The sequence below is a fragment of the Adiantum capillus-veneris genome, chromosome 4 (genome assembly GCF_014529385.1).
Source record: "Adiantum capillus-veneris isolate H3 chromosome 4, ASM1452938v2, whole genome shotgun sequence".
Lineage (NCBI taxonomy): Eukaryota > Viridiplantae > Streptophyta > Polypodiopsida > Polypodiales > Pteridaceae > Adiantum > Adiantum capillus-veneris.
Genome location: NC_140934.1, coordinates 173,987,000 through 174,013,358, shown reverse-complemented (window position 1 = coordinate 174,013,358; position 26,359 = coordinate 173,987,000). Strand labels below are relative to the sequence as shown.

Sequence of the window (26,359 nt, the reverse complement as noted above, 5' to 3'; positions counted from 1 at the left end):
CCGGGCGAGTGTAAATCTATTGTGATCTGTGAATTGTTTTGAAGTGGTTATTTGGTGCTGGTGCGATTGATTCTTGACTTGGAGTGTCCAAGTCTGCTACATTGGTATCAGAGCACGTCCGATTTCTCTTCTACGGGAAATCCGATCCCCAATTTTTTTTCCGCGGCACCTATGGCTTCACGCAAGGATCAATCGATTCCCTCTGCATCTGGAGATGCGGGCACCAATCACAACGAAGATTCTGGCAGAGAGTATGGCCCGCCTCGGCCTACTCAGGCGGAGCAAAGAGAGATGAAGCGTCGTCAATTGATCGGTGATGCAACAAAGATGATGCTCAGTTTTGCGAAGGATCCGAAATTGGCAACACATATGAGCGAGACTTCTTTTCAGGAAGTGCATGCACAGTGGCAGAAAACCACTACACCACCCTTGAAACCCGCTCTCAAGAAACCTTCTGATCACAAACAGTACTCAGAGAAGGAATTACAAGAGGTGGTTGATGCACGGATTGCTCAGCTTTTTGACGTGCAAAAGAAAGCCAAAAAGCACGGCAAAAAGCAGAAGAAAAGCACTGACTTCCCGGGATATTTGGGTAGTCAGTCGACTTTTGACAAGGCAAAGAAACGGAAGAAGTGTGTTCGAATTGAAGGAGTACCCAGTTCTTCTTCTTCTTCTTCTTCTGACAGTTCTTCTAGCTCTTGAGATTCGAGCGAAGAAGACAGAAAAGGTAAAAAGCGAAGCAAGAAACAAAGCTTCGGAAAGGGCAAGAAAAAGGCAAAGAAGGCTAAATCTCGCCCAGAGACTGACAGTTCTACTAAGGACTCGTCTACAGACAACTCAGATTCGGATGACGGAAACTTTTATGCGAACAAGAAGAATTTTTACAAAGCCAACCAGTATGTCTTTCTCGAAGATAAAAGCAAGAAAGTCTGAGAGTTTAAGGAAGGTGGCCACTCAATCAAGTTTGATACTTTTTCAGGATACTCAGATGCTTCGAAGGCTTTGCCTTTTATACAGCAGTTTGACATCGCTTTTGGGGAGGACGCTATTCAGAGCACTCCAAGATTCGGAGAGCTGCCTCTTACTTTAAGGGGAATGCTCGTACTTGGTGGTCCACGCTTCTTTTAAACAAGACTGTGCTAGTTAAATGACTGAAATTTAAGAAGCTTTTTATTTCTTCTTGGTTGACGCAAGAATATGAACGAGATATACGAGCTGCTTGGAACCATCTTCGGATGACCAAGAAAGATGCAATCAATGCTTACTGTGAAAGATTCTGGAGCTCTTTTCTACCCGCCTCTTCATTCAAGAAGATCTCGTTCAGAGAACAAATTGAGCGGTTTACCTTGGGTCTACCTACAAAGATCCGAGATCACTGTTTGGAACAGAAGTGAGCTTCTATTCAGGAGTTGATGAGTCATGCGAAGCGGGGCTTTGCCATTCACTCTGGCAGTCTGACCTACCCCACAGATGAGACCATGACACAACGTGCCGAACAGACTTCTGGGAATGAAAGTAGAAAGAAAAAGAGCAACCTAGAGAAAAAGGATGCACGACCCAAGCTTACTCCTAAGGAGAGAGCTCGCTTCATCAGAGAGGGGAAGTGATTTGGATGCGGGGAACATGGACATATCTCCGCGAAGTGCCCTAAAAAGGCACAGAAAGAATAGAATGATAAAGACGACGACAGGCCTGAGAGTTCGAGAGTAGCTGAGGAACGTGGCAGAAAAGGCAGATAGAAAAGCAAAACTGGTACCACATGGCGTGGGACCTGCACCGAATCTAATGAATGAAAGTACAAACTTTGCCGCTTTTTGGGCAAAGTGAAGGATCAGGAAGCTCTTTTGAAGGAGCCAAGGCCAACTTCTTTTCACTGGGAATTGGCGGCTCGATTTGGAATTACGTCCGACAGACTGATGCCACAAGCGCAGGTAGTTCGACTGGCACACGGATGGGATGTTGCCATTACACTGAGCATTGGCAAACTTCGTTTGCAATGACAGGGGTATTCAGGGCACGCGAGTGACGTTCTACTCAGGATCCCTTGGTACCACAAGAACTATGCTGTGGTTGTCCACCGGGCCGAGAAAGCGACTTTGATAAATGAAGGGCTCAGAGATTGTACTTGATGAACTTCAGTTTCTTTACTCATTATTCTGGGAGAGAACTAAACGATGGATAAAGGTTGAATATGTTTTGACCTGATCAAAAGAACGCGAAGATTTTTCGCCACACTCATGCCGATTTCTTTTGAGAGGGCCTGAAGATCAGACCATTGACCTGATACTTGGAAGCGCGCCACCGAACCGGCCACCTTACTGTATGAGCCGACTACAGAATGAAAAGATTATGAACCCAGTGAAAGACCTCTTGGAAAAGGGTCTTGTCCAGCATAGTATTTCACCGTATTGCTCTCCACTGTTGAATTTGAGGAAAGACGGATCTTGGAGAATGTGCATCGATTATAGAGCTCTCAACAAAATCACCATCAAGAACAGATTTCCGATTCCTAGGATCGATGATATACTCGACAGGTCACAGGGATCCTCGTGCTTTAGCAGGATTGATCTGAAGAGTGGATATCATCAGATCCGAATCGCGCTGTGAGACGTCTACAAGATAGCCTTTCGGACTACTTTTTGGGTTATTTGAGTTCTTGGTGATGCCTTTTGGCTTAACCAATGCTCCTGCGATATTTAATCGGATGATGGACATGATTTTTCGAGAGTACAGGCTATTTGTTGGCACTGTCTTTGATGATATCATTGTTTTCTCCAAGAATGAGGCAGAACACAGAGATCATCTGCTTCAGAGATACATTTTTTTTGGGACACTGTCTCAGCAGCAAGAGTGCAAATGGATCCGGCCAAGATAGACACTATCTGTGATTGGCCCGATTTGAAGAATGTCCATGAAGTTGGAAGCTTCTTTGGACTATGTTCGTACTACACACGGTTCATTCGAAAGCTTGCAGAGGTTGCTTCCCCTTTGCATATTCTTGATACAAAAAGGACTCCCTTTCTCGTGGGGATCCACAGAGGTGACTGCCTTTTAGACATTGAAAGAGAAATTGACTACAGGACCAGATTTGACTTTGCCGGACTTGCATAAGTCATTTGAAGTATTTTGTGATGCTTGTGGTCATAGTCTTGGTGCGGTCTTAATGCAAGAAGGCCATGTCATTGCTTATGAGAGCCGATTGTTCTCTAGGCCGGAAATGACAACACAGATTTATGAGAAAGATAGAGATTTTGCAGATTTATTTTCACACGGATATGGGATGGGGAGACAGTAGCCGGATACTTCCTTCGGGAAGGCTACTTGATGAGAAAAACCATGTTGTGCGTTACACGGCCGTAGTGGGAAAAGGTTACGACTGAATGTCACTGTCCACCGTTGACGGGTCACCGCTGCATTGCTACCACCATGAAAGGGGTAGAGAGATACTTCTTTTGGCCGAGACTCAAAAAGGATGTGGAAGAGTTTGTGTGCAATTGCTTAGTATGCCAGAAGGTCAAGTTTGACAGGCATAAGGCTCAGGGATTGTTACAGCCTATAACCATATCCACTCGCCCCTGGGAAAGTATTGCAATAGATTTCATTTTTGATCTCCCGAGAACACAGAATGATCACGATGATTTTCCAATTACATGGCACGTCTGAGACAATTGTCTCCTATAGAGACCCCAGATTTATGAGTTTGTTTTGGAAGGCAATTTGGGATAACATTGGCACGCGGTTGTAGTTCTCGTCATCGCTCCACTTGTAGACTGACGGGCAATCTGAGATTGCCAATTCAGTGGTTTTAGATTTATTGAAGTATTGTATCTCGGATCAGAAGACTCAATGGGAAAAGAACTTACCTTTGGTGGAATTTGCCTACAATAACACGATACACTCTTCGACGGAGAAGACGCCATTTGAGATTATTGAAAGTGCTGTGAATGTTTCATCCTTCCTGAGCACGAAAGATTAGATATTTGAAGCGGATGAATATTCGCGAGATTTGGATACGGCTTTTGCCAAGGTTCGCGAGACTTTGCACGAGTCTCAAGAACGACATGAAAAGGCAGTGGATCGCCATCGTCGCGTCTTGAAATTGAAGGAGGATGATTGGGTGCTCTTACGTTTTGAGAAGGCACGCCTAAGAAAGAAAAAGGGAAAGGAGAGGCTTTTTCCAAAGGTGAGTATGCGATACTACGGACCTTTCCAGATTACTGAAAAGATAAATGATGTCTCCTACCAATTGAAACTGCCAGATACTTGGAGGATTCAATGCATTCCATGTGAGTCTCTTGAAACCTTTTAAGGGTGATGTGCCTGATGAGCAACCCGAAGTGGAAGAAAACGAGGAGATCCTTGTTCCTGAACAGATTTTGGCACATAAGGATACGAAGACGAAATGTAAAGTCCGAAGGCGGTTCTTGGTTAAGTTCAAGAACTATCCTGCACTTGATGCGAAGTGGATGGAGGAGGAGGACCTAGCAGATACTCCTGGGATTGTGAAACTTTACCTCGATGTTTTGGTTTAGCATAGTCTACTCCAAACGGAACCCAGAAATTCAGCTTGGCCGAAGATCTGTTGCAGTGGAATGCACAAGAGGGGAGTTACTCCGCTCCTTTGTCAACAGATGCCTTGATTTTGATACTAAAGTCACTGATGTCTCTTTGAGCTTCAGGGATACTAAGAGCTGACAGTATTCTGCAGGATGACTTTATGAAATGGAATTCCTGATAATGATACTGATTTGTTCTTGACTTCTTTTGACTGCAGGAACTGATAGACGAAATGACTGCAGCATTTTGGTTTGATTGATCTCGAATAGACATGGTTGCAATAGGGGTTAGTCAATCGGACATCGATGAGGTCTCCATTGGACCTAGATGTGATTGCTAGCTACATTGCCGATAAATCATGGTCTAAGATCTGAATGAATGTTGAATGTCATGTGATGTCCTATGATGTCTAGTGATGTCCTGTGATGTTGTGTGATGTGACTCTCGATTTGGTACATGTGCTAGATGTGTGTCCCTAGTACGTAGGTACTAACAGTCAGTGTCTGCTAAGACGGTTTATGGCTTTTGTCGGTTTTGCAGGCGTAATCGCGGTCGATTACAATGCTTTCAAGAGGGGGGTATGTCACAAAGTGATGACGTGGCTACCAACAACAGAAACCCTAATTTTTGCCAGAAACCCTGAAATTCCTGCAAACCCTAATTTTTGCCAGAAACCCTAATTTCCAGAAATCGGGGAGGTGATTTTTTTTTTTTTTTTTTTTTTTGAGCGACACAAATCCCTGCTTTTTGGCTTTGCAAGGAAATTGGAAGAGAGATAAAAAGAGAATATGCTTTAGTTTTACTCTCATTGAGAGAGAGAGAGAGAATCTGCTTTTGCTTTCAAGCTTTTGGGGCTCTGCTTTTGGGCATCCCTTGTAACATTTAAATATGCGGTGCGGGCCTCACTTCTTAGAGCATCTGGACGCAGAGTCTGAGAGTGAAACCCTAACCGCTCTTTGTACTCTGACATTGATTTTAATACATAAAGAAATACCGAAGGGGCGTCAGTCTTGGGGGCCAATATCTCTAGGCACGGAACTCAGTCGGGCCAGTGTAAATCTATTGTGATCTGTGAATTGTTTTGAAGTGGTTATTTGGTGCTGTCGCGATTGATTCTTGACTTGGAGTGTCCAAGTCTGAGAGAGAGAGAGAGAGAGAGAGAGAGAGAGAGAGAGAGAGAGAGAGAGAGAGAGAGAGAGAGAGAGAGAGAGAAATGAAGTGAAATGAAATGTTATATTAACGTCTTCAAAAGGCCAAAATGACCTATGAGACCAAAGCGTTACAATGTGGTGAATTTGATACAAAGTCAGAGTAACAAAATGAAATGACAAAATGATAAAATAAAAGTACTATGGGATCCTAAACCGGTAGGTGTGAACTAAGCGGCTAGCTAGCTGGGATAGCTAAATCACAAGTTACAAGAAATCCAACATCGGTCGTTGGCGGATCTCATCAATCTCCTCCATGGACAATAGTCTGACCGGGCGTCGTGCATGTCGGGCCAAAGTGATCCGAATCCTCTGATGTAGCCTCCGTCGATGCTGTGTAGTCCTCCGCAGTCGTGGGCGTCCGGATCTCCCCAGCTCAGTCGCTCGATCGATCAATGTGCCTCTGGTGTGAGGCGACAAGATCTGTTGTGGTAGTAGCTCCTCTGGGTGTCCAGATGTTGGCCTTCTCTTTCCACCATCCTTCCGTATCTGCTTTCCGTTCTTTTATCTCCCTTTCCATTTGTGTTATCCGCTTGTTTGTACGCATGAAGGTTGTCTTTGTATGGGGCTTGCAAGCTGGTGAAGCGCTTATGACCTCCATTTGTATTTGAGTTATGCATACAAAGTTGTCCTTTGATTACGCATACGTAGCAGCTAGTGTTTTGGAGACTTGCTCCCTAAAACCCAACAAGGTTACCGTGCTGCCATCCAATTTTGAGCCCTCCAAATTGATAAGCCTACAATCACAAGGGATAATAGAACTGCTGTGTCCAATGACTCTGGATCCTTAAACGTCACAAATGCAACTTTCAGTCCCTCCTCTAAACTTCTTACCTCTGCACATCAATGCTTTCTATCGTCCCGGCATGTCCACGATGAAGAGAGGGCGATGACAGTGCGGATGACACTTTCAGTTCAAAACCCTCCCGTGCCACGCTCTCTCTCTGTCTGTCTCGTATGTGCGCGCGCACACACACACACACACACACACACAGAGAAAGAGAGAGAGAGAGAGAGAGAGAGAGAGAGAGAGAGAGAGAGAGAGAGAGAGAGAGAGAGAGAGAGAGAGAGAGAGAGAGAGAGAGAGAGAGAGAGAGAGAGAGAGAGAGAGAGAGTTTACCAAGGTTGATGGACAAACCACTTTCCTGAGCAAACCTATTCAAAGCATCCAAGTGACGTTGCATCCCCTCCGGAGAGTCGGAGATCAACACAATATCATCAGCATATAACAATAATGGAATTCTTTTTTCTACCAATTGTGCACCTCCATCACCATCTCTCTCAATGTAGTCAGAAACCTCATCCACATACATACCAAATAGAGTAGGAGAGAGCGGGCAGCCCCGCTTCACCCCAATAGTGGAGTGAATCGGTGTGGATAGACCCTCTGAGGTACGTACCTGCCCCACTACTGACCTGTATAATGCCATGACCCCCCAAATGAGCTCTGTGGGTACTCCCATCTGCTGTAATCTGCGTATCAATCTAGCTCTAGGCACTGTGTCAAATGCTTTGCGGAAATCCACAAAGCTACAATAGATCCGTCTCCCACGCGATCTACCCTCCTCAATGATGGCTCTGAGTGTCAAGATATGGTCAAGAGTAGAAAAACCCCTCCTGAACCCTGCGTGCCCGACTGTGCGTATCCCCTCCCTCTCTGCCCATCTACTTAGTTGCTGCTCAAGAATAGATGCGTACAACCGTGCCAATGTGTGTCCAATCATGATAGTGGTATAATTCCCAGGCTCCATAGGGTCTCCCGACTTGAAGATAGGTACAATAGTAGATAGGCTCCAAGTATCAGGCAAGCCCTCACACATGGCACGGTTAAACATCACTGCTAGAAGCTCTGCTAGTAGATCTCTGGCATGCGTGAAATCTGGGGTGAAAGATCGCAAGAAAGCATTGCAGTTGCTACAGCAATTCGACAACATCTATGCTTTGGGGAACTACACAGAAGATTCCAAGATTTCTCGAGCAACAGGATTTCTTAAAGACAATGCTATGCAATGGTGGAGTTCAATCACGACGCAACAACATGCTCCAAGGACCTGGCAAGCTTTCAAGACAGTTTTTGCACGTAGTTACATGACTTCGATGTTTGAAGCCCGGATTTTGGCAGAGTGGGGCAACTTGAAAATGCTTGCCACCGAAACCATGGACGAATAAAACCAAAGGTTTCACGACGTGTACCTTCCGATGTCTTATTTTAGATCTGTTCTCTTGGAGGCCTAGTGCGAGCGATACACCATTGGACTACCATCACCATTGCAGGAATATTGTCTATCCAAGCAAGTCTCTACCATGCAAGAACTTATGGACCATGCCGTGGTCGGCTACAAACTGATGAAGGGAAAGCTAGAGTTTACCACAGAAGAATCTCCGGCCGCTAACCACAACTCTCGGCAACAACGAACAAGTTCTTGAGAGTCTCGTGAAAGTCAACCACAAAGGCCTTGTTTGACACCTGAACAACGAGACACCTTACTACAAGAAGGCCGATGTTTTGGATGCTTTCAAACAGGACATAACTATTTTGGTTGTCCCTAACGCACTGAAAAACCTGCGGAGCCGACTCCCGCGTCGACGGTCGACAGAAACCCAGGACCATCTCTAGCCTTGTTTGACACCTGAACAACGAGACACCTTACTACAAGAAGGCCGATGTTTTGGATGCTTTCAAACAGGACATAACTATTTTGGTTGTCCCTAACGCACTGAAAAACCTGCGGAGCCGACTCCTGCGTCGACGGTCAAAAGAAACCCAGGACCATCTCTAGCCAAAGGAGCTAAACCGGCCATTGGATTAGTACCTGACATCTATGGCATACGCCTTGAAAGTACAAATGAATTGTGTCGAGCATATGGCAAAGCCAACGGTTTGAAAGCCCTAATTTTCTTTGACCCATGAGCTACAGAGAACTTTATCTATCCACAATTCTTGAAGCAGATGGACTTTGATTATGATGCAGAGGGTGGAGAAATTGAAGCTGAGCTAGCCACAGGGCAAACTCAGAAAGTGGTACCACTCATTGGTGCTCTTCTAGTGACTATCCAAGATTATCATGGAAAAGCCAATTTCCACATTATGAAGTTGGGCAATTGTGACGTTCTATTAGGCATGCCTTGGCATGACAAGAATGATGCGACTCTCCAAGTTCAGAACCGAACCATCACCGTGATGCAGAAGGGCAAGCCAGTCGTCCTCAAAGCTCGGTTGTCCGAACAAAACCGTGAATGAACTCTCCAGTTGTTCTATAGTAGATACTTTTGACCTTTGTTTGAGAAAGTATTGTTTGAAGCTTTGTTTGAAATTTGTTTGAAATGGATGGTATCTACTTTGAACCTGTCTTGGTGCCGATTTGAATTGTTTGACTCTCGTTTAATACTGGATTCAATGATTGGAGATTTTACTCCCGGGTGGAGTAGTGAGAAATGATGTTTGAGAATGCTTGATCATACTCATGGCCGGGACCCTTGTGGTTATTTGCGGGGGGAGTATCAAATGATTGAAATTTGTTTTTTTAATCATGGCCCGGACCCTTGTGGTTATTTGCGGGGGGACTATCGAATGATTGAAATCATGGCCTGGATCCTTGTGGTTATTTACGGGGAGAGTATTAAGAAGTCTGAGCAGTGGTTACTCTCAGCACCTCCAAACGATGCAGGCTGCGGTCTGGGGGGCGTTTGGTTGTAAAAGGCCTCTATATCTCATGGCCTGGACCTTTTTAGGTTATTTACGGGAGGAGTGATGAGGGAGTTGTTGAACAGCTCATGGCCCGGACCTGGATGGTTATTTGCGGGGGGAGTGTTCATTGGCGGCTTTATGTTTCTTTGTCTTGTAACATGCATATGTGAGCATTTGTGTTGCATTGTGATGTGCCAACCACTGAATATTCCTAATTGGATGAGATTGCTTGGGTATCTAATTTTAGTGCATCAAGACACCCGTGGAAAATCAGTACGGTCTGGGTGTGATGGCTAATTTTACTATGCCAGAATATCAAGAGTTCCAATCTGGAGAAAGAAGAAGCTAACTCCTTGATCAAAACAGCCGAAAGGAGAAGTTAACTCCTTGATCAAAAGGGCAAAAAGGAGAAGCTAACTCCTTAATAAAAAGAGCGAATTGATTGTCCCTCGGAATGAACCTCGGAAATTTTTGAGCTAACTTGAGTTGTTTTGCAGATATGCTGTAATTGCGGACGATTACTCTCTTTCAAGAAGGGGAGATGCAACAGATTGCTGACGTGTCAAAGCCTAAAGAATGGAAACGCCAGAAACCCTAATTCTAGAAACCCTAACCCTAAAACTTGTAAAGCCTAATTCTGGAAACGCTAACCCTAAAACTGCAGAAACCCTAACCCTAACCCTAACCCTACGGGAAGCAGGCAGATTTCTGTAATTTACACTGGCTGATGACATGGCAGGTGTACGGATTTTCGTGATTTACGCTGCTGATGCCGTGGCAGGTTGTACGGATTTCTGTGATTTACGCTGGCAGCTTTTGGCATTGCTTTTTGGACCATATGCTTTTAAGTTTGAAGGCTTTTCACTATAATTGCTTTTTAGGCCAAGGGCCTTTAAATATGAGGTTAGGGCTCATTCTCTGGCATGCTTCCTGGAGAAGGTGCAGAGTCTGGAGTACCGGCTTGTACCGTGTTGATGCAATATAAAGAAATACCGAAAGTGGCGCCAAGGTTTGGGGCCAATACTCTCTGGGGTGGAATCCCGCCACTCCATGTCGCGTGTCGTCTCTCTCTCTCTCTCTCTCTCTCTCTCTCTCTCTCTCTCTCTCTCTCAGTTCTGTTTTTATGAAGTGCAAAAAGTCCGTTCAGTCTGTTCTTTTCTATTGGCACGTGGTGCCCGTCTTGTGACAGTCAGAATATGGTCAAGAGTGGAAAAGCCTCTTCTAAAATCGGCCTGTCCTGCTGCCCGTATACCCTCACTTTGTGCACATCTGCTCAATCGCTGCTCAAGGATAGATGCATACGACGTGCCAATGTTTGTCCAATCATAATAGTACAGTAGTTTTTAAGCTCCATAGGATCACGTGTCTTGAAGATGGGCACAATAGTAGACAGTCTCCAAGTCTCAGGTAGACCTTGACACATGACACGGTTGAAGAGAACTGCAAGAACCTCTACGAGCATATCTCTAGATGTACAAAGTGCTCTTCTACTAGACCATCATGATCATATGCCCTCCTGATCCTCATCTTGTCGATGGTCGTCTTTACCATCTCAATGATAAAGAAGGTACTCGTAGATGCAGGTTTGATGCTATCAGATCGAGGAGAAGCTCATTGTTGCTCATGCCCCATCCCCCGCTACCCCTGCCCTTCCTCGTGCTGCCCAACCCGTCCCACCTCACCCCCCTTCGCATGGAAACCCCCCACCCCCAACCCCCTTGCAGCCCTCCCTTCGGTTTCTTCCTCCCCACTCTGCAGCCCCTCTTCTTGTAGCCCTACCCTGCGCTTCTGTTTCGGCGTACAATGCTTGTGGGCTAGCCTTAGTGCATATGTGCTTTTCGTTGACAGCTTCGCCTTCTTGTCCAGAGCAATAGACACAAAATGGCGGCCCCTGCTCCATCCCAGAGGGCCATGTCCGACAGCGTGGAGCCGACCCACCCTCCGACTTGCTCTTTCGCCAGAAGAGCAAGCGAGCTTGATGGCCGAGGTGGAACGGATTCAAGCCACCTCGATCATTCGCAAGATTGTTGGCACACGGCCCAACAGAGGTGAAATTTGGGACTTACTCCAAGCGTGACTCCTCATTGAAGTGGGCAAGATCATCGATGTGCAGATTCTCGGGAGAGGCTACTACCAGATAGAGTTTGAGTCTCTAGAGATGGCAGCCAAAGTGATCTCCATGAGCTCTCTAGGCATTCGGGCGGCTCGAGCTTAACTTCAGACAGTGGCACCATGGCCTCGACCCGACTACAAATGTGCTTGAGGAGGAGGCAGATCTTCCCATCCAAGTTTGCTTTCCAGGACTGAGGCGGGAGTATCTTCCCTTATTTTCAAGCATTGGCTCCATGTTTGGGACGGTCTTGGAGACTCCGTGCACTTCAGCTTCAGTTATGGCCAAGGCCACAGGGTTACCCGTTGTGCAGGTCCTTGTTCGGGAGACACACACACTCCCGAAGGTGGTTCTTCTACCTCATGTGAAGGGTGGTTGGGTCAAACAAAGTGTGGAGTGTTTGGGCCTCCTGAACCAGTGCTTCATTTGCAGACAAATGGGCCATCTTGTGAGGGTTTGTCCATGCAGACAAGCTCGGCTACCTCCATAGCCACAGGTCCGTAGGGTGGGCCCTTCATCGAGTTTCGAGGTCCTCGCAACAAGGGCTTCAGAGACCCCCAGAGACCCAGCCTCAACAACAACAAATGACCAGATTGAGGAGGGATAGCACAAGGTTGGGGGCCGCTGTCGACAGGGAAAGGCTTCTCGCCCTGGAGGCTGCCCCATTGTTCCTCGACGGGAGTGCGTTCCTGCGGAAAACCGCTTCGGACCTTTGCAGCAGGAGACCACCTCAGACCCCTCACCTTCTACCTCTTGTGTGCAGGAGGATCCCCCCCCCCCCCGCCGGCTCACCCTTGGCCGATATCCCCCCTCCCACCAATCCTCCCCCCCCCACCGCCAGCTTCACCTTCTCCACCGTCGCCCCCTCTTTCGTCTCCTCCAGCTGCTGGCTCTAAGCGTGCTCCTATAGCCCATCGATCCCAAGGCAACTCTTTTGTTGTTGTGGGTAGGCTGGTTTGGGAGAGGTAGCCTTTCTTGCGACCTCCCCTTTTGGTTGAGAGCTCGGCCTTTGGGGCTATTCCAGGGAGCCTTTCCAGTTTCGGCATCAGCAGACGGTGGGATCTCTTCAGCTATGCTTTCACTCGCTTCCCTCATGTTGACTTAGAGGCGGCTTGCTTTTGGGTTCATGTCCTGTTTCTTGCGGCATGTGGTATTGATGCTCTAGACTCTGTGGTGGAATACGCCTTTCCATTGTGTGGTTGGGACCGCAGGTTTGGACCTTGGACTCGTCAGTCGGTTGGGTTCAGACTCGGGCCCTTGAGTTCTCTCATTGCACTGAGGACCTTGGAACCACAAATTTGGTGCAGACTTTGTGGCCGTTGGCCAAGTTCATAGTGACATTGCCCGATGCCACAGGCTACAAATGCATTACTGTTCATTTCTTTGAAGATGCGCAATTCCCTCCTTGTAAGTGCACGCATATCCTCAGGCTCTGTAGCAATTGACCCATTTGATCTCCTCAACTGACAGGCACTGGTGTGCGCATGGCGAGGACCCACATTCTCAAAGAACTCACCAGTAACTCTGTTACCCACCTGGGTCCAGTGAGATGCCTGCTGATGGAGGGCAAACTCATGACGCCGCTCCTCAATGGTGATCAGCTCCTGTCGAGCCTGCTGCATCTACTCTTCCAACCAAGGACTGTCAGGGTGACGCTTGTGCATATGTTGTAAGGAAGCAATGCCCGGTCTGAGATGTTTCTCCTCCTCGGCTGTAGCCAAGCGAGTTGCAGACTCCTCGAGGAAGAAGCGACTAAGCTCAGTAAGTCCAGTGGCCACTCTACTAGCAGGAGTGTCGTGAGTGCCCAAGCTCTTTGTCCAAAGAAACCCCCCCCCCCGAGTGAGCTCTGTATCCAGTAGAATTCTCTTGGGGATGCGCAGCATCGCACTTCTACTCTTCTGTCTATCTGCAACAATAAGAATCGCTAGCGCATGATCGGAAAAGGTAGTCCCCGCCAAAATGCATACACATCCTCCCATGTCACAAATGCGGTCACTCGCGTAGAAGCGATCTATCCGAGATAGATTCACGCCCCCTACTCTACGGTCAGATCGAGAGAAAGAGACTGTCTAGGGGTCCCACAAAGCTTGCATGCTGTCAAACATTTGAAATCCTCACGGTCATACCTAAGCTCCCAAGCTGCCAACTACCACGTGACATTATCCGCGCAGAGCTGGCTGCCCCGCCACTAGTGGTTGAGGCGCTCACCAAATCGGTCTTCGTTATATACCGCCTGTGGGACTTTCGCAGAGACAGTTCCTGCCTAGCACTTGAGTCCTCTTAACAGTTAGCCTTGCAGGGAGATGCAGCATGCTGGTATGGGGAGATGACATCATGGTTTCAGGCACATGGGTTCAGCATGGACAGATTGTCCCCCTTCCAATACTCATTGCAGTACTCATTGGATGCACCCTCTCTGACCTTTACACAGTCCGAGATCACCAGGCTCATCCGCCAGGACCTGACTCAATTAGACACGAGGAGGACATGGATATAGTCGGCACAGGAGTTGGGCACGAAGATGGCTTTCTATAGAGAGACATCTTCTCTAGCTTACGGAGGCGGCTTTGTGACGAGACCCAGACACATGGACACCCACTTGTGCTATTGGCCAAATACGCACATCTTCGCACCAGCTTCGGGTCAAGACTGGGAGATATAGCGGAGTACGAGCAGAGGTCAGGACTTGCCCCTTGTGTCACATGGAGCCCGAGACAGAGTTGCACTACACATGGCACTGCCTAGTCTACTATGAGATACGAGGCCGCTTCCGTCGCCTGTTCAGAGTGGGCTTTGGACCACTCTCTAGAGTCATGGGGTACAAGGACCTGAGATGCTTGGGATTGTTTTTGCTTGAGTTGCGCAGACACAGAGAGATCCTGATGAGAGGAGGGGCTAGCCAATCTCATAGACGAATCACATACTTCTTTAGAGCAGACAGTGGGCCATCCGGAGGAGCTACTACCACAATCGAGCCCACATTCTCCTTGCACCAGAGGCACGTTGATTGACCGAGCAACTGAGCTAGGGAGGTCTAGATGCCCATGACTGCGGAGGACTACACATCACCGACGGAGGCTGCACCAGAGGAGTCGGATCACTTTGGCCCAACACACACGAGGCCTGGTCAGACTACTGACCATGGAGGAGATTGATGAGATCCGCCAGCGATCGATGTTGGATCTCCTGTGATCTAGCTCTTTCTGAGGATGCACCCACACTGTGTTGTCTTAGCCCCCCACTCACTTCACCCCCTAACCCCTGCTCATATCCTACACATGCCCAGCTAGCTGCTTAGCTCACAACTAGCAGCTTAGGATTCTCTAGTTTTTATTTTTGTTACTCAAGACTTTGTATCAGATCCACCACATTGTAACTTTCCGGTCTCATAGGTAACTTTAGCCTTTTGAGATGTCTATTTTTTGGTCTCTACCTTCCAAGATTACAGTTTGGTAAAAAGCTAAAACAGGGCGCTGCTCGCTACTGCTAAACGCCCCCCCCCCCTCCCCTGCTGCGCCATCGCTGCCCCCCCTCCCCCCCCGCTGTCCTCGCCCCTGCCTGCCCTTGTGCGCGGCAGCCCAGCCCAGCCCGCCAACCCCCCTGCTGCGCGTACCCGCTCGCTGTCCCCCCCCCCCCCCCCCCCCCCCCCCCCCGCCCGCTACCTCTTGAGATCCCGCCCATTGCCCGCCTTATCCGCTCTCCCCCCCGTCTTCTTCTTTCCCGAAGACTCCTGCAATTGGCTCTGGCAGCACTGTTTCTTTGGACAGTGCTCGGCGCGCTCGATTGCAGAGTCTCTTCACCGTCCGCTTCTTTGCCACAGCAGTAGACACAGATGGAGGCTCCAGCTCCGCCACAGAGGGACTCGTCTGAAGCCCCCTCGCCCGACCCCACTGAGCCCACCATTCGACTTACTCTTTCACCGACAGAGCAAGCGAGCCTAGCCGCAGAGGTAGAGCGCTTACAGGCGACTGCTGTCATCTGCAAGATTCTTGGCACGCGACCTAGCAGAGGAGAGTTGCGCGACCTTCTCCAGGCCCGCCTTCTCGTAGAGGTGGGCAAGATCTTGGACGTACAGATACTCGGACGAGGTTACTATCAGATTGAGTTTGAGACCTTCGAGATGGCGTCCAAGGTCATCTCCATGAGTCCATTGACCATTCGAGCAGCACGAGGCCACTTTCGACAGTGGAGACATGGTTTCGACCCTACTTCGGATGTTCTAATAGAGGAGGTAGACATCCCCATCTTTGTCTGCTTTCCGGGTTTGCGGAGGGAGTACTTACCACTTTGTCTAGGATTGGCTTAGCCATTGGGACTGTCCTGGAGACACCTCGCATGGCAGCCTGAGTAGCTGCCAAGGCGGCTGGCATTCCCTCAGTTCGCGTGTTGGTCAGAGACACTCACGCGCTCCCGAAGGTTATTCTTCTGCCTCGGGTGAGTGGGGGTTGGTTCAGACAGAGTGTGGAGTATTCGGGCCTCCATAACCAGTGCTTCATTTGTCGACAGATGGGCCATCTAGCGAAGGTCTGTCCACGGAGGAGGCCTCGACCTACACCACAGCCCCAGCCCCAGCCTGCAAGGGCTGGCCAGCAGACACGGACAGAGACACAACGCACACATGCAGAGCCACTCTCTGAGCCGGGGGCTCCAACGGAGGAGGGATAGCAGCAGGTCCGTGGTCGACGACGACAAGGGCCACAGGGACAGCTTGGCACTCAGACTGGTCCTCAGGCACCTACTCAGCAGTAGTGGGTTCCCACGGGGAACCGGTTTGGTCCTCTTGAGCAGGATGAGGTCCCTGCTCCAGCCCCCACCCAACTTCATCATCGACAGCCCCTCCCCCTCCAGAGTTTCCCCCCTCTTCCTCATCCTCCCCCCGCCTCCTGCTCCGCCACCTCTTCCCCCTGCCCCTCTACCTCTGCCGCTCTCCCCGGCCCTTTTTTTCCACCGCTCCCCCCTGCTCCTTCTCCTCCCTCTCCCGCTTCACTTCCACAGTCGACCCAGGGGGCAGGGTCTTCTCCGGCTGCTAGGAGATCTCTTGGCAGCGTCTTTGCCATGAGTCACTTGGCGAGAGAGGGACAACCTTTCTTGCGCCCCCCTCTATAGGTACAAACGTCTCCCCTTGCAGCTATCCCTCGTGGTCTGACGAGCATTGACATCCGGCGCCCATGGGACTTCTTCGACTACAACTACACTTGTTTTCTCGGCGACCCCTCAGCAGACCATGAGGCAGCCTGCTTTAGGGTCCATGTTCTGTTCCTTGCAGCTAGGGGTACAGAGGCCTTGGACTCAGCAGTTGGCTTCTCCTTTCCCCTTTGTGGCAAGGACCAGACTGAGTGGACTCTCAACTCAATGTTGGGATGGTTGCACACACAGGTCCTAGAGTTCTCTCACCACATGGGAGAACCAAGAGTTACAGACATGCTTCAGACTTTGTGGCCATTGGCCAAGTTTGCGGTGACACCTCCAGATTCAGCAGGATGTAGACACATTGTGGTTTACTTCTTTGCCGATACACAATGCTTGCCATGCTATGTATACATTCATGAGGACTCCTGGACAGAGGAGGTTGCTTTACGTACGGCTCGCTTTGCTTGGGCTTGGGCCATGCACTCGTTGCAGTCATGCCTATCTAGAGGACTCTCGGATGCGGATTCCTCCCCATCCAAGCCAGCCTCGAAGATAGCCCATCTAGCTGCTGTAGCAACATCTGTTCTCTCTCGCTCCCCATGACGATCATCTCATGGAACCTGCAGGGACTAGGTGGGCCCCAGTTTCAGCGTTAGCAGAGCCGACTGCGTCAGGAGATTTAGCGCTGCCTTGTGGGAGGAGAGATTGATCTCCTTATGCTTGAGGAGCACCATCATCTGTGTGAGAGCTGCATTAGACGTTGTGGTCAGCTCTTGCGTGGACGATATGGTACTTTTTGGTCAGCTGCTTTTCGACCTGAAGGCATCCAGGGTGGGGTATGTATGACTATTGCGGACTCTTTGCAGAGCAAGCCATTGTGGGCAGAGGGATTATTGTGCCAGGCAGGGCTCAATGGATTACTATGCACGTTTAGGGTTGCCTGGTGGGCTTCCTGAACATCTATGCGCCCAATGTGGTGAGTGCTCGAGCAGAGTTTTGGTCACAGATAGTTGAGTCTCTGCCGCAGGCAGAACACTCGTGCATAGGAGGGGACTTCAACATGTTGGAGGACCCTTCTGACAGGATTGGTGGTAGCCATGCTACTATGCATGGAGTTGAGCTGGCAGCTTGGGAGAGGTTTTGTATGACTGAGGGTCTCGGATGTTTGGCAGCACTGTGGTTTTGTGAGGCCTCCAGACAGCCTTGCCTTCTCTCGTACGGACCGCAAAGTGTGAGGAGTGAATATATCGCGGATAGATCGCTTCTACACTAGTGACCATTTCAGTGACTTGGAAGGGACAGTGGGCATTCTGGCAGGGACTTCCTTCTCGGGCCATGCACGAGTGATCCTCACAGTGGCAGACAAGCAGAGGAAGGGAGCACGATGCTTCGCATCCCAGAGAGGGTCTTGTTGGACTCAGCACTCAAAGAGCGGGTAGAGGTTCTATGGACAGGCAGGACTCTCCTGCTGACAGAGTGGCCTCAGACCTAGCTCAGATTAGCCGTTTCTTTCTCCAGGAGTCTCTGGCTCGCAGGGCTGCATTGAGAGAGGAGGAGCAGCGTCTCAGACGAGGCATTGCTTCGTTACAGAAGATGCAGGAGCAGCATCCAGACAGTCCTTGGCTGGAGGAGCAGCTACAACAGGCTCGACAGGAGCTTGTTACCACAGAGGAGAGGCGACATGAGTTTGCTTTCCATCGACAGGCATCTTAGTGGACCAAGGTGGGTGACAGAGTGACTGGTGCTTTCTTTGAGGCAGTGGGACCTCGGCATTTGCATGCCAAGGTCAGTCAGTTGAGGAGGCCCGACGGGTCAGTTGCTTCTGAGCCCGAGGATATGCGTGCAGTTGCTAATGACTTTTACCGTGAGTTACTGTCTGCAGAGTCCTAGTCAGAGCGTCAGGATGCATGCAGGGAGCAGGTTTGGGCACAGATGCCTTGTCTTGTGATTGAGGAGATGCGTCAGAGGCTTGAGCTGCCACTTCAGCTTGAGGAGCTGCACACGGCTCTTAGGGCCCTCCCCCGTGGTAGCTGTCCAGGTGAGGATGGGCTGACTCCCAGTTTTTTCTTGGAGTACTGGGACCTGCTTGGCCCAGATCTCTGTAGTGCTTTTCAGTACATTTTGCACACAAGAGTGATGCCTGACAGCATGAGTGAGGGCCTGATCTACCTCATTCCCAAGGAGGGTGGCTCCTTGGATGAGATTCGACAGTGGCGCCCCATCACCATCCTCAACTCAACCTACAAAATTCTTGCCAAGGCTCTGAGTTTGAGGATTCAGCCACTTCTTGAGGGCCTTATACATGGGACTCAGACAGGTTTTGTCAAGGAACGCAGTATCCTTGACAACATCTTTACTTTTTTGGGAGGCTTCTGCCCTAGCATGGCTCCGTGGTGAGGACCTAGTGATTCTTCTTCTCGATTTTGAGAAGGCATACGACAGAGTTGACTGGGACTTTCTAGAGGGCACTCTACGCAGGATGGGCTTCTCAGATGCTTGGATCATAGGGGTGTCAGCTTTGTACAGACAGGCTCACAGTCAGGTACTTTTGGAAGGAGGTAGAGGTGATTGCTTCATGCTCACACGTTCGGTCAGACAGGGTTGTCCTCTTGCCCCCTTCCTGTTTCTGTTCTATGCGGAGGTGATGAGCAGGTTTTTGGTGTAGCAGCAGGTTGGTCTACGGGGCTTAGCACTCCCTACTCGGGGAGATGAGCTATTGGATGCTGAGTTTGCCGACGACTCAGCCTTGTACTTGGATGGCTAGGAGGCCGACCTTCATAGGTGTGAGCAGGATCTAGAGACCTGTTGTGCATTGGGCGCACTGATCAACTGGAGAAAGACAGTGGCTTTCTTGGTTGGTAGTGCTCCTGTGCCCGATTGGATGCCAGGAGAGGGTTTTAGGTGGATCCCCCCAGGGACTGCAGTTCGGTACTTGAGCTGTCAGGTTGGTTTGGACTTGAGTTGTCTCCCGAGCAGCAGATTGCTCCTCTTCTCCTGTCTATCGGGAGAAATTTGCTACATTGGAGCTCAGCACGACTTTCTTTGGTTGGCAGAGCAGCAGTGGCCAACCAGGTGTTGTTGGCGACTATGTGGTACATCACTTCTTGCTGGATCTTCTCGAGTTCTTGTATCAGCCAGGTAGAGAGGCTGATCAGGAACTTCCTTTGGTCGGGACGTGACACTCAGATAGCCCGAGCCAAAGTGGCTTGGCAGGTCATCACTCTTCCTTGTTCACAGGGAGGGCTTGGGATCATTGACCCAGCACAGCAGAGCAGAGCCCTTCTTGGGAAGTTCATTGTCAGAGAACTTCTTCCAGGTGAGGAGCCCTGGAAGGAGTTCTTGCTACAGCGGCGTCGTGCTAGGGTGCTTCAGGCAGGAGGCCCCTGGCAACCTTCGACCAGATGGATCTTCATAGAGATGCGGAGAGTTGGTTTGAGCAGAAGACTGGAGGACCGCTTCGCTGTGAGTTTGCTTCGATCTTGGGAGCTCTTGCGGCGAGGCCTGGAGCAGAGACAACCTACTTGCACGGAGGAGTGCCTACGGCAGCCCCTTGTCTGGAACCCCATGGTTAGCACTCAGAGAGGCCCCTTGGTTGGTAGTCGGCCTCATGTTTCCTGGGGTCCCATGGCAGCGGGTTTAGCGCGCTCTTTAGGTGACTGGTTAGAGTTCACAGGCTTGTCAAAGGAGGTGCAGGGTTTCCATCTACAGGGCATGAGAGGGGTGCAGAGCATGTGCCAGGACATCTCAGAGGCAGTTCCAGCTAAGTGGCTCACGCCTCTCGAGCCAGTAGCACCCAGTTGGATGGGAGCCTTCACATGACTGGAGGTTCTCATCTCAGTCAGGGCCTGCTTAGAGACTGTTCCATCCCTTTTCTTCGAGCTTCAGGGTGGGGGACGCCTACAGCGAGTTGCAGTAGAGGCCCCGCAGGTGGCAGAGTGCTGTTTCTAGAGGATCCGAGTAGTGGGCATCTGTGGGAGGACTTGTATTATAGATCCTGACCCAGTAGCTCTTGAAATTGGACACTGGGGGCTGTGGGCTTGGGAGTGTTGTCCACTGGCACGAGTATAGTGGGATCTTGGTGAGTGGCTTTGGAGGGACCCCTTCTCTTCTGCAGACCACCCAGGTGTCCCGTTCTTTCAGTACACTGTTCGACTGGGACGTCATATACTAGCAGCACAGAGAGAGGCCCGTCCCGCTGCAGCACCTCATTGGCAGGAGGAGGGTCTCACAACTGAGTTCTTGGCAGCCTTCTGGGAGAGGTTGTGGGACTCCAGACAGCCGAGGCGAGTCACCTTGTTTCAGTGGTGTGCGACTAACCACTGAAACAAGGTGACTCGCACTATGCTCGTAACTCTTGTGGGCTCTCTTGATTACTCAAAAGAGGCTGGCTTCTCGTGTGTATCGGAGTTTGTTTCAGTTATGGCTGCAGGAGTAAAAATGGGAGGGTTGGTGAAAAAAACTGCTCAGCAAGTGATCAAGGAGTGTGGAAAGGGATAGGTGGAGGAGCTGGAGCGTTGGTAAATTGTCAAAGACTGCAATCTAAGAGGGCTTGGCATTTGTAGAAGGCAAAGCAATGGCATGGAGGTGAACTGACCATTTATAGAGCGCCATAATCATATTACCTATTAACATAATTTCTATGCAAAGACCACTAGTTGACAGCGCACAAGCTCGTTCAAAGTAGTATTCTTGCACTTTGTTTGAAGGTAGTAATAAAGCATCATGTGTTTGTTGATGCTGAATGTAAGCTCTTTCAAATGATTGCTTAATGCTTGCATCTGCTTAATTGTTTTGTGTGGGATCATTGTGTATCAACATATACATGCACTAATATGATAATCCAGTTTAGAATATATCTAAGCCATGGAAATTGTACTGAATGCAGTTGCGTGTTTGATCCTCGGAGAATGGGTATTTGCATTAGGAGGGGTGGAACATATGTCAGTAGAGATCGAGGCCATAGGTATCCTATGTATTGATTTAGAAGGAAAACTGATGTCCTGCAAGTGTTTTTTCTTTTGAAGAATTGTAATCAGAAATTGTTTTGACAGCATTGATCCTCTGCACATCGAAGACCCTCTTTATCCAACAAATAATGTTGGAAGAAATTGTTTTCGAATTCTTCAGTGTGTCAAGGTTTGTTGCTTGTGGCTTGTTTAGCTGTGCTGTTATCCTCAACTCTGCAGAGCATTCAAGTTTAACATATCTTTCTCCATTTTTGCAGGCTTTTGCAGATGCTTATTCATATATTGAGAAGGCTTTAGTGGACTTTAAAGACAACAACTGGAAGGTGGAATCTTTCGACCTGCTTTCAAACATTCTACCAAGCGTGCAAAGCTTGAAATTACTACCAGATCTCAGCTGACATCCAGCAGCCAGAAGAGTACATGATACATGCTCGTAGAAATAGGTGCTTATTTTTTAATGGGTCTACAACCATTTACAGACACATGTTCTTCTTTTCTGTTGAGTTGAATGTTTGCAAGTGCCCTGAGATTCTTAAAACTAATCATCATCTTTTCACCTATTGGATGCGTCAAAAATTGGAATTACCAGAAGGCTTGCAGGTGCAGACCATGATGATCTGTATTGCCTTGCAGGAAGATGGCTGCTTGCAGAAAGTGAATGTTGGTGGTAAGAAGCGTATGTAGTTTTAGAATGAGTTAGACATGCTCTGGTGATATATTGAGCACCTTACTGCCTTTCAGGACAGATGCCTGGCATCAGTCAGTAAGCCTTGAAGAGGTAAGTGAAAGTACTTTCAGAATTCGATAGTAATGCCTCTGGTGGTTGTAGCGAGCTGTCTTCTTGTTTCCAAGTGCAAGAGAAATCCCTTGGATGAAGATGAAGGGAGACCCTGACTAAAGAGAAGCCTTTGCCATCCCCCTTGTGAAGGGACCAGAACACAAACAGCTACAGTTAAGTAAATAAAATTGTTCGAGGAGGATATCCAGGTACATTTAGACTGCTGTAAGTTTTGCATTGCTTCATACTTTCTGAATCTAGAGTTTAGGCAATTTCACTCTATTTCAAGCAAGATAATCTCTGCCCGCCCTTTTAACCACGTAGGCAACGATGCAACCTCTCTTTGGAGAAACAGTCAAGCATCGGCATGGCTATTCACCTACCTTAACACACTGAGGATCAGATGAAAGACCAAGTCACCAGGTTTTGTACCCTAAATTTGTTTGAGGGGTTTATTGCAGCTGTATGTCTTCTGATATTCTAAAAGTAGATTTTTTTTTTTCTGAGAAAGAGATCCTTCTATCAGTTAATGAAACTGCCCATAGGGCTACAACCACCTCTACTAGAGAGGGCTACAACAATCATAAGGGGAGACTCTCCCAATGAAAAAACAGCATATGTACAATGAGGGCTAAATCAGGAGATGGGAGGAGGGAAAAGCCACACAGGTGGTCGGTAGTGCCATCTGAGCACACTTGGAACATGGTGAAGAAAGGCCCAAGACGCTAGAGTCGAAGGAAAGCCTCTCTTCACTCCTGCATGCGGTAGGAGCTACCCTGAAGTCTCTCGAATCGTCCCCTGAGAGTATGGATCAGCTCCAGCCAAAAATATCGAACAGTCTCCGCTGGTGGCACAAGGCGAGACTCAAAGATGCGGAAGCAGCGGGCCCGCCAGATGAACCAGAGTGTCGGGAGTTCCCAACACACCTCTCTCTCACTTCACCACTCCTGTGGAGTAAGCTCTGTAGCATGCTGGAGTGTAGGTTGACCCCCCTGTATGACTATCATCTTGTTGGTGGAGGATAGCTCAAACTGTAATGTTGGGCCCGTGAGACCAAGCAGCTGCCCACCAAGTGTATTGCTGTGCTGTGGAAAGAGTTGGCATCAGCCGAAGGACCCGAAGCCACACCTGTTCTGCCATAGGGCAGTCCCAAAGACAGTGACGTTGACTCTCCAGAGGATGGCCACCAGCTGCACATGCTGCCGAGAGGCCACTATGTACAAGCCAGCTCCCCACTGCTGTAGCTCTATGTGCAACTAGCCACTGGAACAACGTGACTCGCCACGGCTGTCTGGGTCCCACAACCTCGCCCAAAAAACTAACAAGAACTCAGCTATGAGACCCTCCTCCTGCAAATGAGGTGCTTCAGCAGGATGAGCCTCTCTTCGTGCTACCGATATGTGACGTCCTAGTTGAACAGTGTATTGAAAGAAGGGGACACCTGGATTGTCGGCTGAGGTGAAAGGGTCTCTCCAAAACCACTCTCCAAGATCCCACTGCACTCGTGCCAGTGGACATCTCTCCCATGCCCACAGCCTCCGGTGGCCTGTCTCAAGAGCTGCTGGGTCAGGATCTATGACACAAGTCCTCCCATAGATGCCCACAACTCGGATCGTCTGAAAACAACACTCTGCAACTTGTGGGGGCTCTACTGAGACTTTGTGTAATCGACCCTCGCCTTGTAGCTCGAAAAACATGGAGGGTACAGTCTCTGAGCGAGCCCGAACTGTGATGAGGACCTCCAGTTGCGTGAAGGCCCCCATCCATTTGGGTGCTACTGACTCGAGAGGTGTAAGCCACTCAGCAGGTACTGCCTCTGTGATGTCCTGACACATGCTCTACACCCCTCTCATGCCCTGTAGCTAAATGCTCTGAAGCTCCTCTGACAAACGTGAAAACTGTAGCCAGTCACCTAAAGTGTGTGTTGGACCCTCTGCCAAGAAAGATGAGGCCTACTACCAACCAAGTGGCCTCTCTGAGTACTGACCATGGGGTTCCAAACAAGGGGCTGTCTCAAGCGTTCCTTAGTGCAAGTGGGCTGGTGCTGCTCCAGGCCTCTCCGTAGCTGCTCCTAGGATTGAAGCAGACTCACCGCAAAACGATTCTCCAGTCTTCTTCTCAGGCCAACTCTGCGCATCTCTGTGAAAATCCATCTGATGGAAGGTCTCCAAGGGCCTCTTGCCTGAGGCACTCTAGCTCTAAGCCGCTGCAGCAAAAACTCCTTCTAGGACTCCTCCCTTGGAAGGAGTCCTCTAACAACAAACTTCCCAAGAAGGGCTCTCCTCTGTTGTGCAGGGTCTATGATCCCCAACCCCCCCCCCCCGAGAACAAGGTAAAGTGATGACTTGCCTGGCCACTTTGGCCCGGGCTAGCTGAGTGTCGCACCTTGACCAATGAAAGTTCCTGATCAGCCTCTCTACTTGGTTGATGCAGGAGGTCTAAAAGATCCAACAAACATAGTAGCCAACAACACCTGGTTGGCCACTACAACTCTGCCTGCCAAAGAAAGTTGTGTCGAGCTCCAATGTTACAGCTTCCTCCTTAATGGACAGAAGGAGGGTAGCAATCTGCGCTCAAGAGACAAGTCCAAGCCAACTTGACAGCCCAAGTATCGAACTGCAGTCCTTGGGGGGATCCATCTAAAACCCTCACTTGGCAGCCAATTAGGCGCTGGAGCACTACCAACTGAGAAAGCCACTGTCTTCCTCCAATTGATCAGTGTGCTTGATGCACAACAAAACATCTCAAGAGCCTGCTCGCACCTGTGTAGGTTAGCCTCCTGGCTCTCCAAGTACAAAGTAGAGTCATCTGCAAACTCAACATCCAGTAGCTTATCGTCCCGAATAGGGAGCGCTAAGCCACGTAGACCAACCTGCTGTGAAACCAAAAATCTACTCATCGCCTCAGCATAGAACAGAAAGAGGAAGGGGGCAAGAGGGCAGCCCTGTCTGACCGAATGTGTGATCATGAAATGGTCTCCTCTACCTCTTGCCAAAAGCACTTGACTGTGTGCACGTCTGTAGAGAGCTGACACACCTCTGATCCAAGCACGTGAAGCCCATCCTGCATAGAGTGCCCTCCAAAAAGTCCCAATCAACTCTATCGTAGGCCTTCTCAAAATCGAGAAGAAGAATCACCAGATCCTCACCATAGAGGCGCACGAGGGCAGAAGCCTCCCAAAAAAGTAAAGATGTTGTCAAGGATATTGCGCTTCTTGACAAAAGCTCTCTTAGTCCCATGTATAATGCTCTTTAGAAGTGGCCGAATCCTCAAACTTAGAGCCTTGGCATGAATTTTGTAGGCCTAGTTGAGGATGGTGATGGGTCTCCACTGCCGAATCTCATCCAAGGAGCCACCCTCCTTGGGGATGAGGTAGATCAAGTCCTCGCTCATGCTGTCAGGCATCTCTCCTGTGTGTAATATGTACTGAAAAGCGTTGCATAAGTCGGAGCCAGGCAAGTCCCAGTACTCTAAGAAAAAGCTGGGAGTCAACCATCCTCGCCGGGACAGCTACCATGGGGAAGTGCTTTGAGGGCCGTGTGGAGCTCCTCTAACCAAACAAGGCATCTGCGTCCAAACGTGCTCTCTGCATGCATCCTGATGCTCTGACTGTAGCAACTGCACGCATGTCCTCTCGCTCTGAGAAAATTGACCATCAGGCCTCCTCAACGGGCTGACACTGGTGTGCACACGCCGGGGACCCATTGTCTCAAAGAACGCCCCCGTCACTGTCACCCACCTGGGTCCTGTCTCAAGGACGTGACAACTGCTAACCTTAGTTGTTGGTTTCTTTCGATGATTTTCGTTTAATTTTTGAGACCCTCTTTTTGAAGTTGCAAATGGTTGGACATTGTATGGCCAGTGTGAAACAATAGTTTCACCTGCAGACGGGAAGTTGGTCGGCACTGGAATTCTAGTAGT

The 26,359-nt window shown here is 49.3% G+C and overlaps 1 protein-coding gene across 17 annotated transcripts in view; it reads left to right on the top strand.

Moving 5' to 3' along the window:
- The window catches only part of MEE44 (Nucleotidyltransferase family protein), a 109,542-nt gene that overhangs the window by 75,591 nt on the left and 7,592 nt on the right, over positions 1 to 26,359 (top strand). For 2 of the 17 annotated variants that reach the window (XR_015187976.1, XR_015187961.1), the window contains 5 exons: positions 21,579 to 21,656; positions 21,745 to 21,829; positions 21,918 to 22,103; positions 22,294 to 22,663; positions 22,763 to 22,861. Coding sequence is in view for 1 of the 17 variants with exons in the window: in XM_086511463.1 (XP_086367589.1) it covers positions 21,579 to 21,656; positions 21,745 to 21,829; positions 21,918 to 22,058 (304 nt within the window). In the remaining 16 variants the exon portion in view is untranslated. Of the gene's footprint in view, positions 1 to 21,578; positions 21,657 to 21,744; positions 21,830 to 21,917; positions 22,104 to 22,249; positions 22,664 to 22,762; positions 22,862 to 26,359 lie in introns of all 17 variants that reach the window. The other 15 variants (XR_015187970.1, XR_015187969.1, XR_015187972.1 and 12 more) reach the window with 15 other exon arrangements.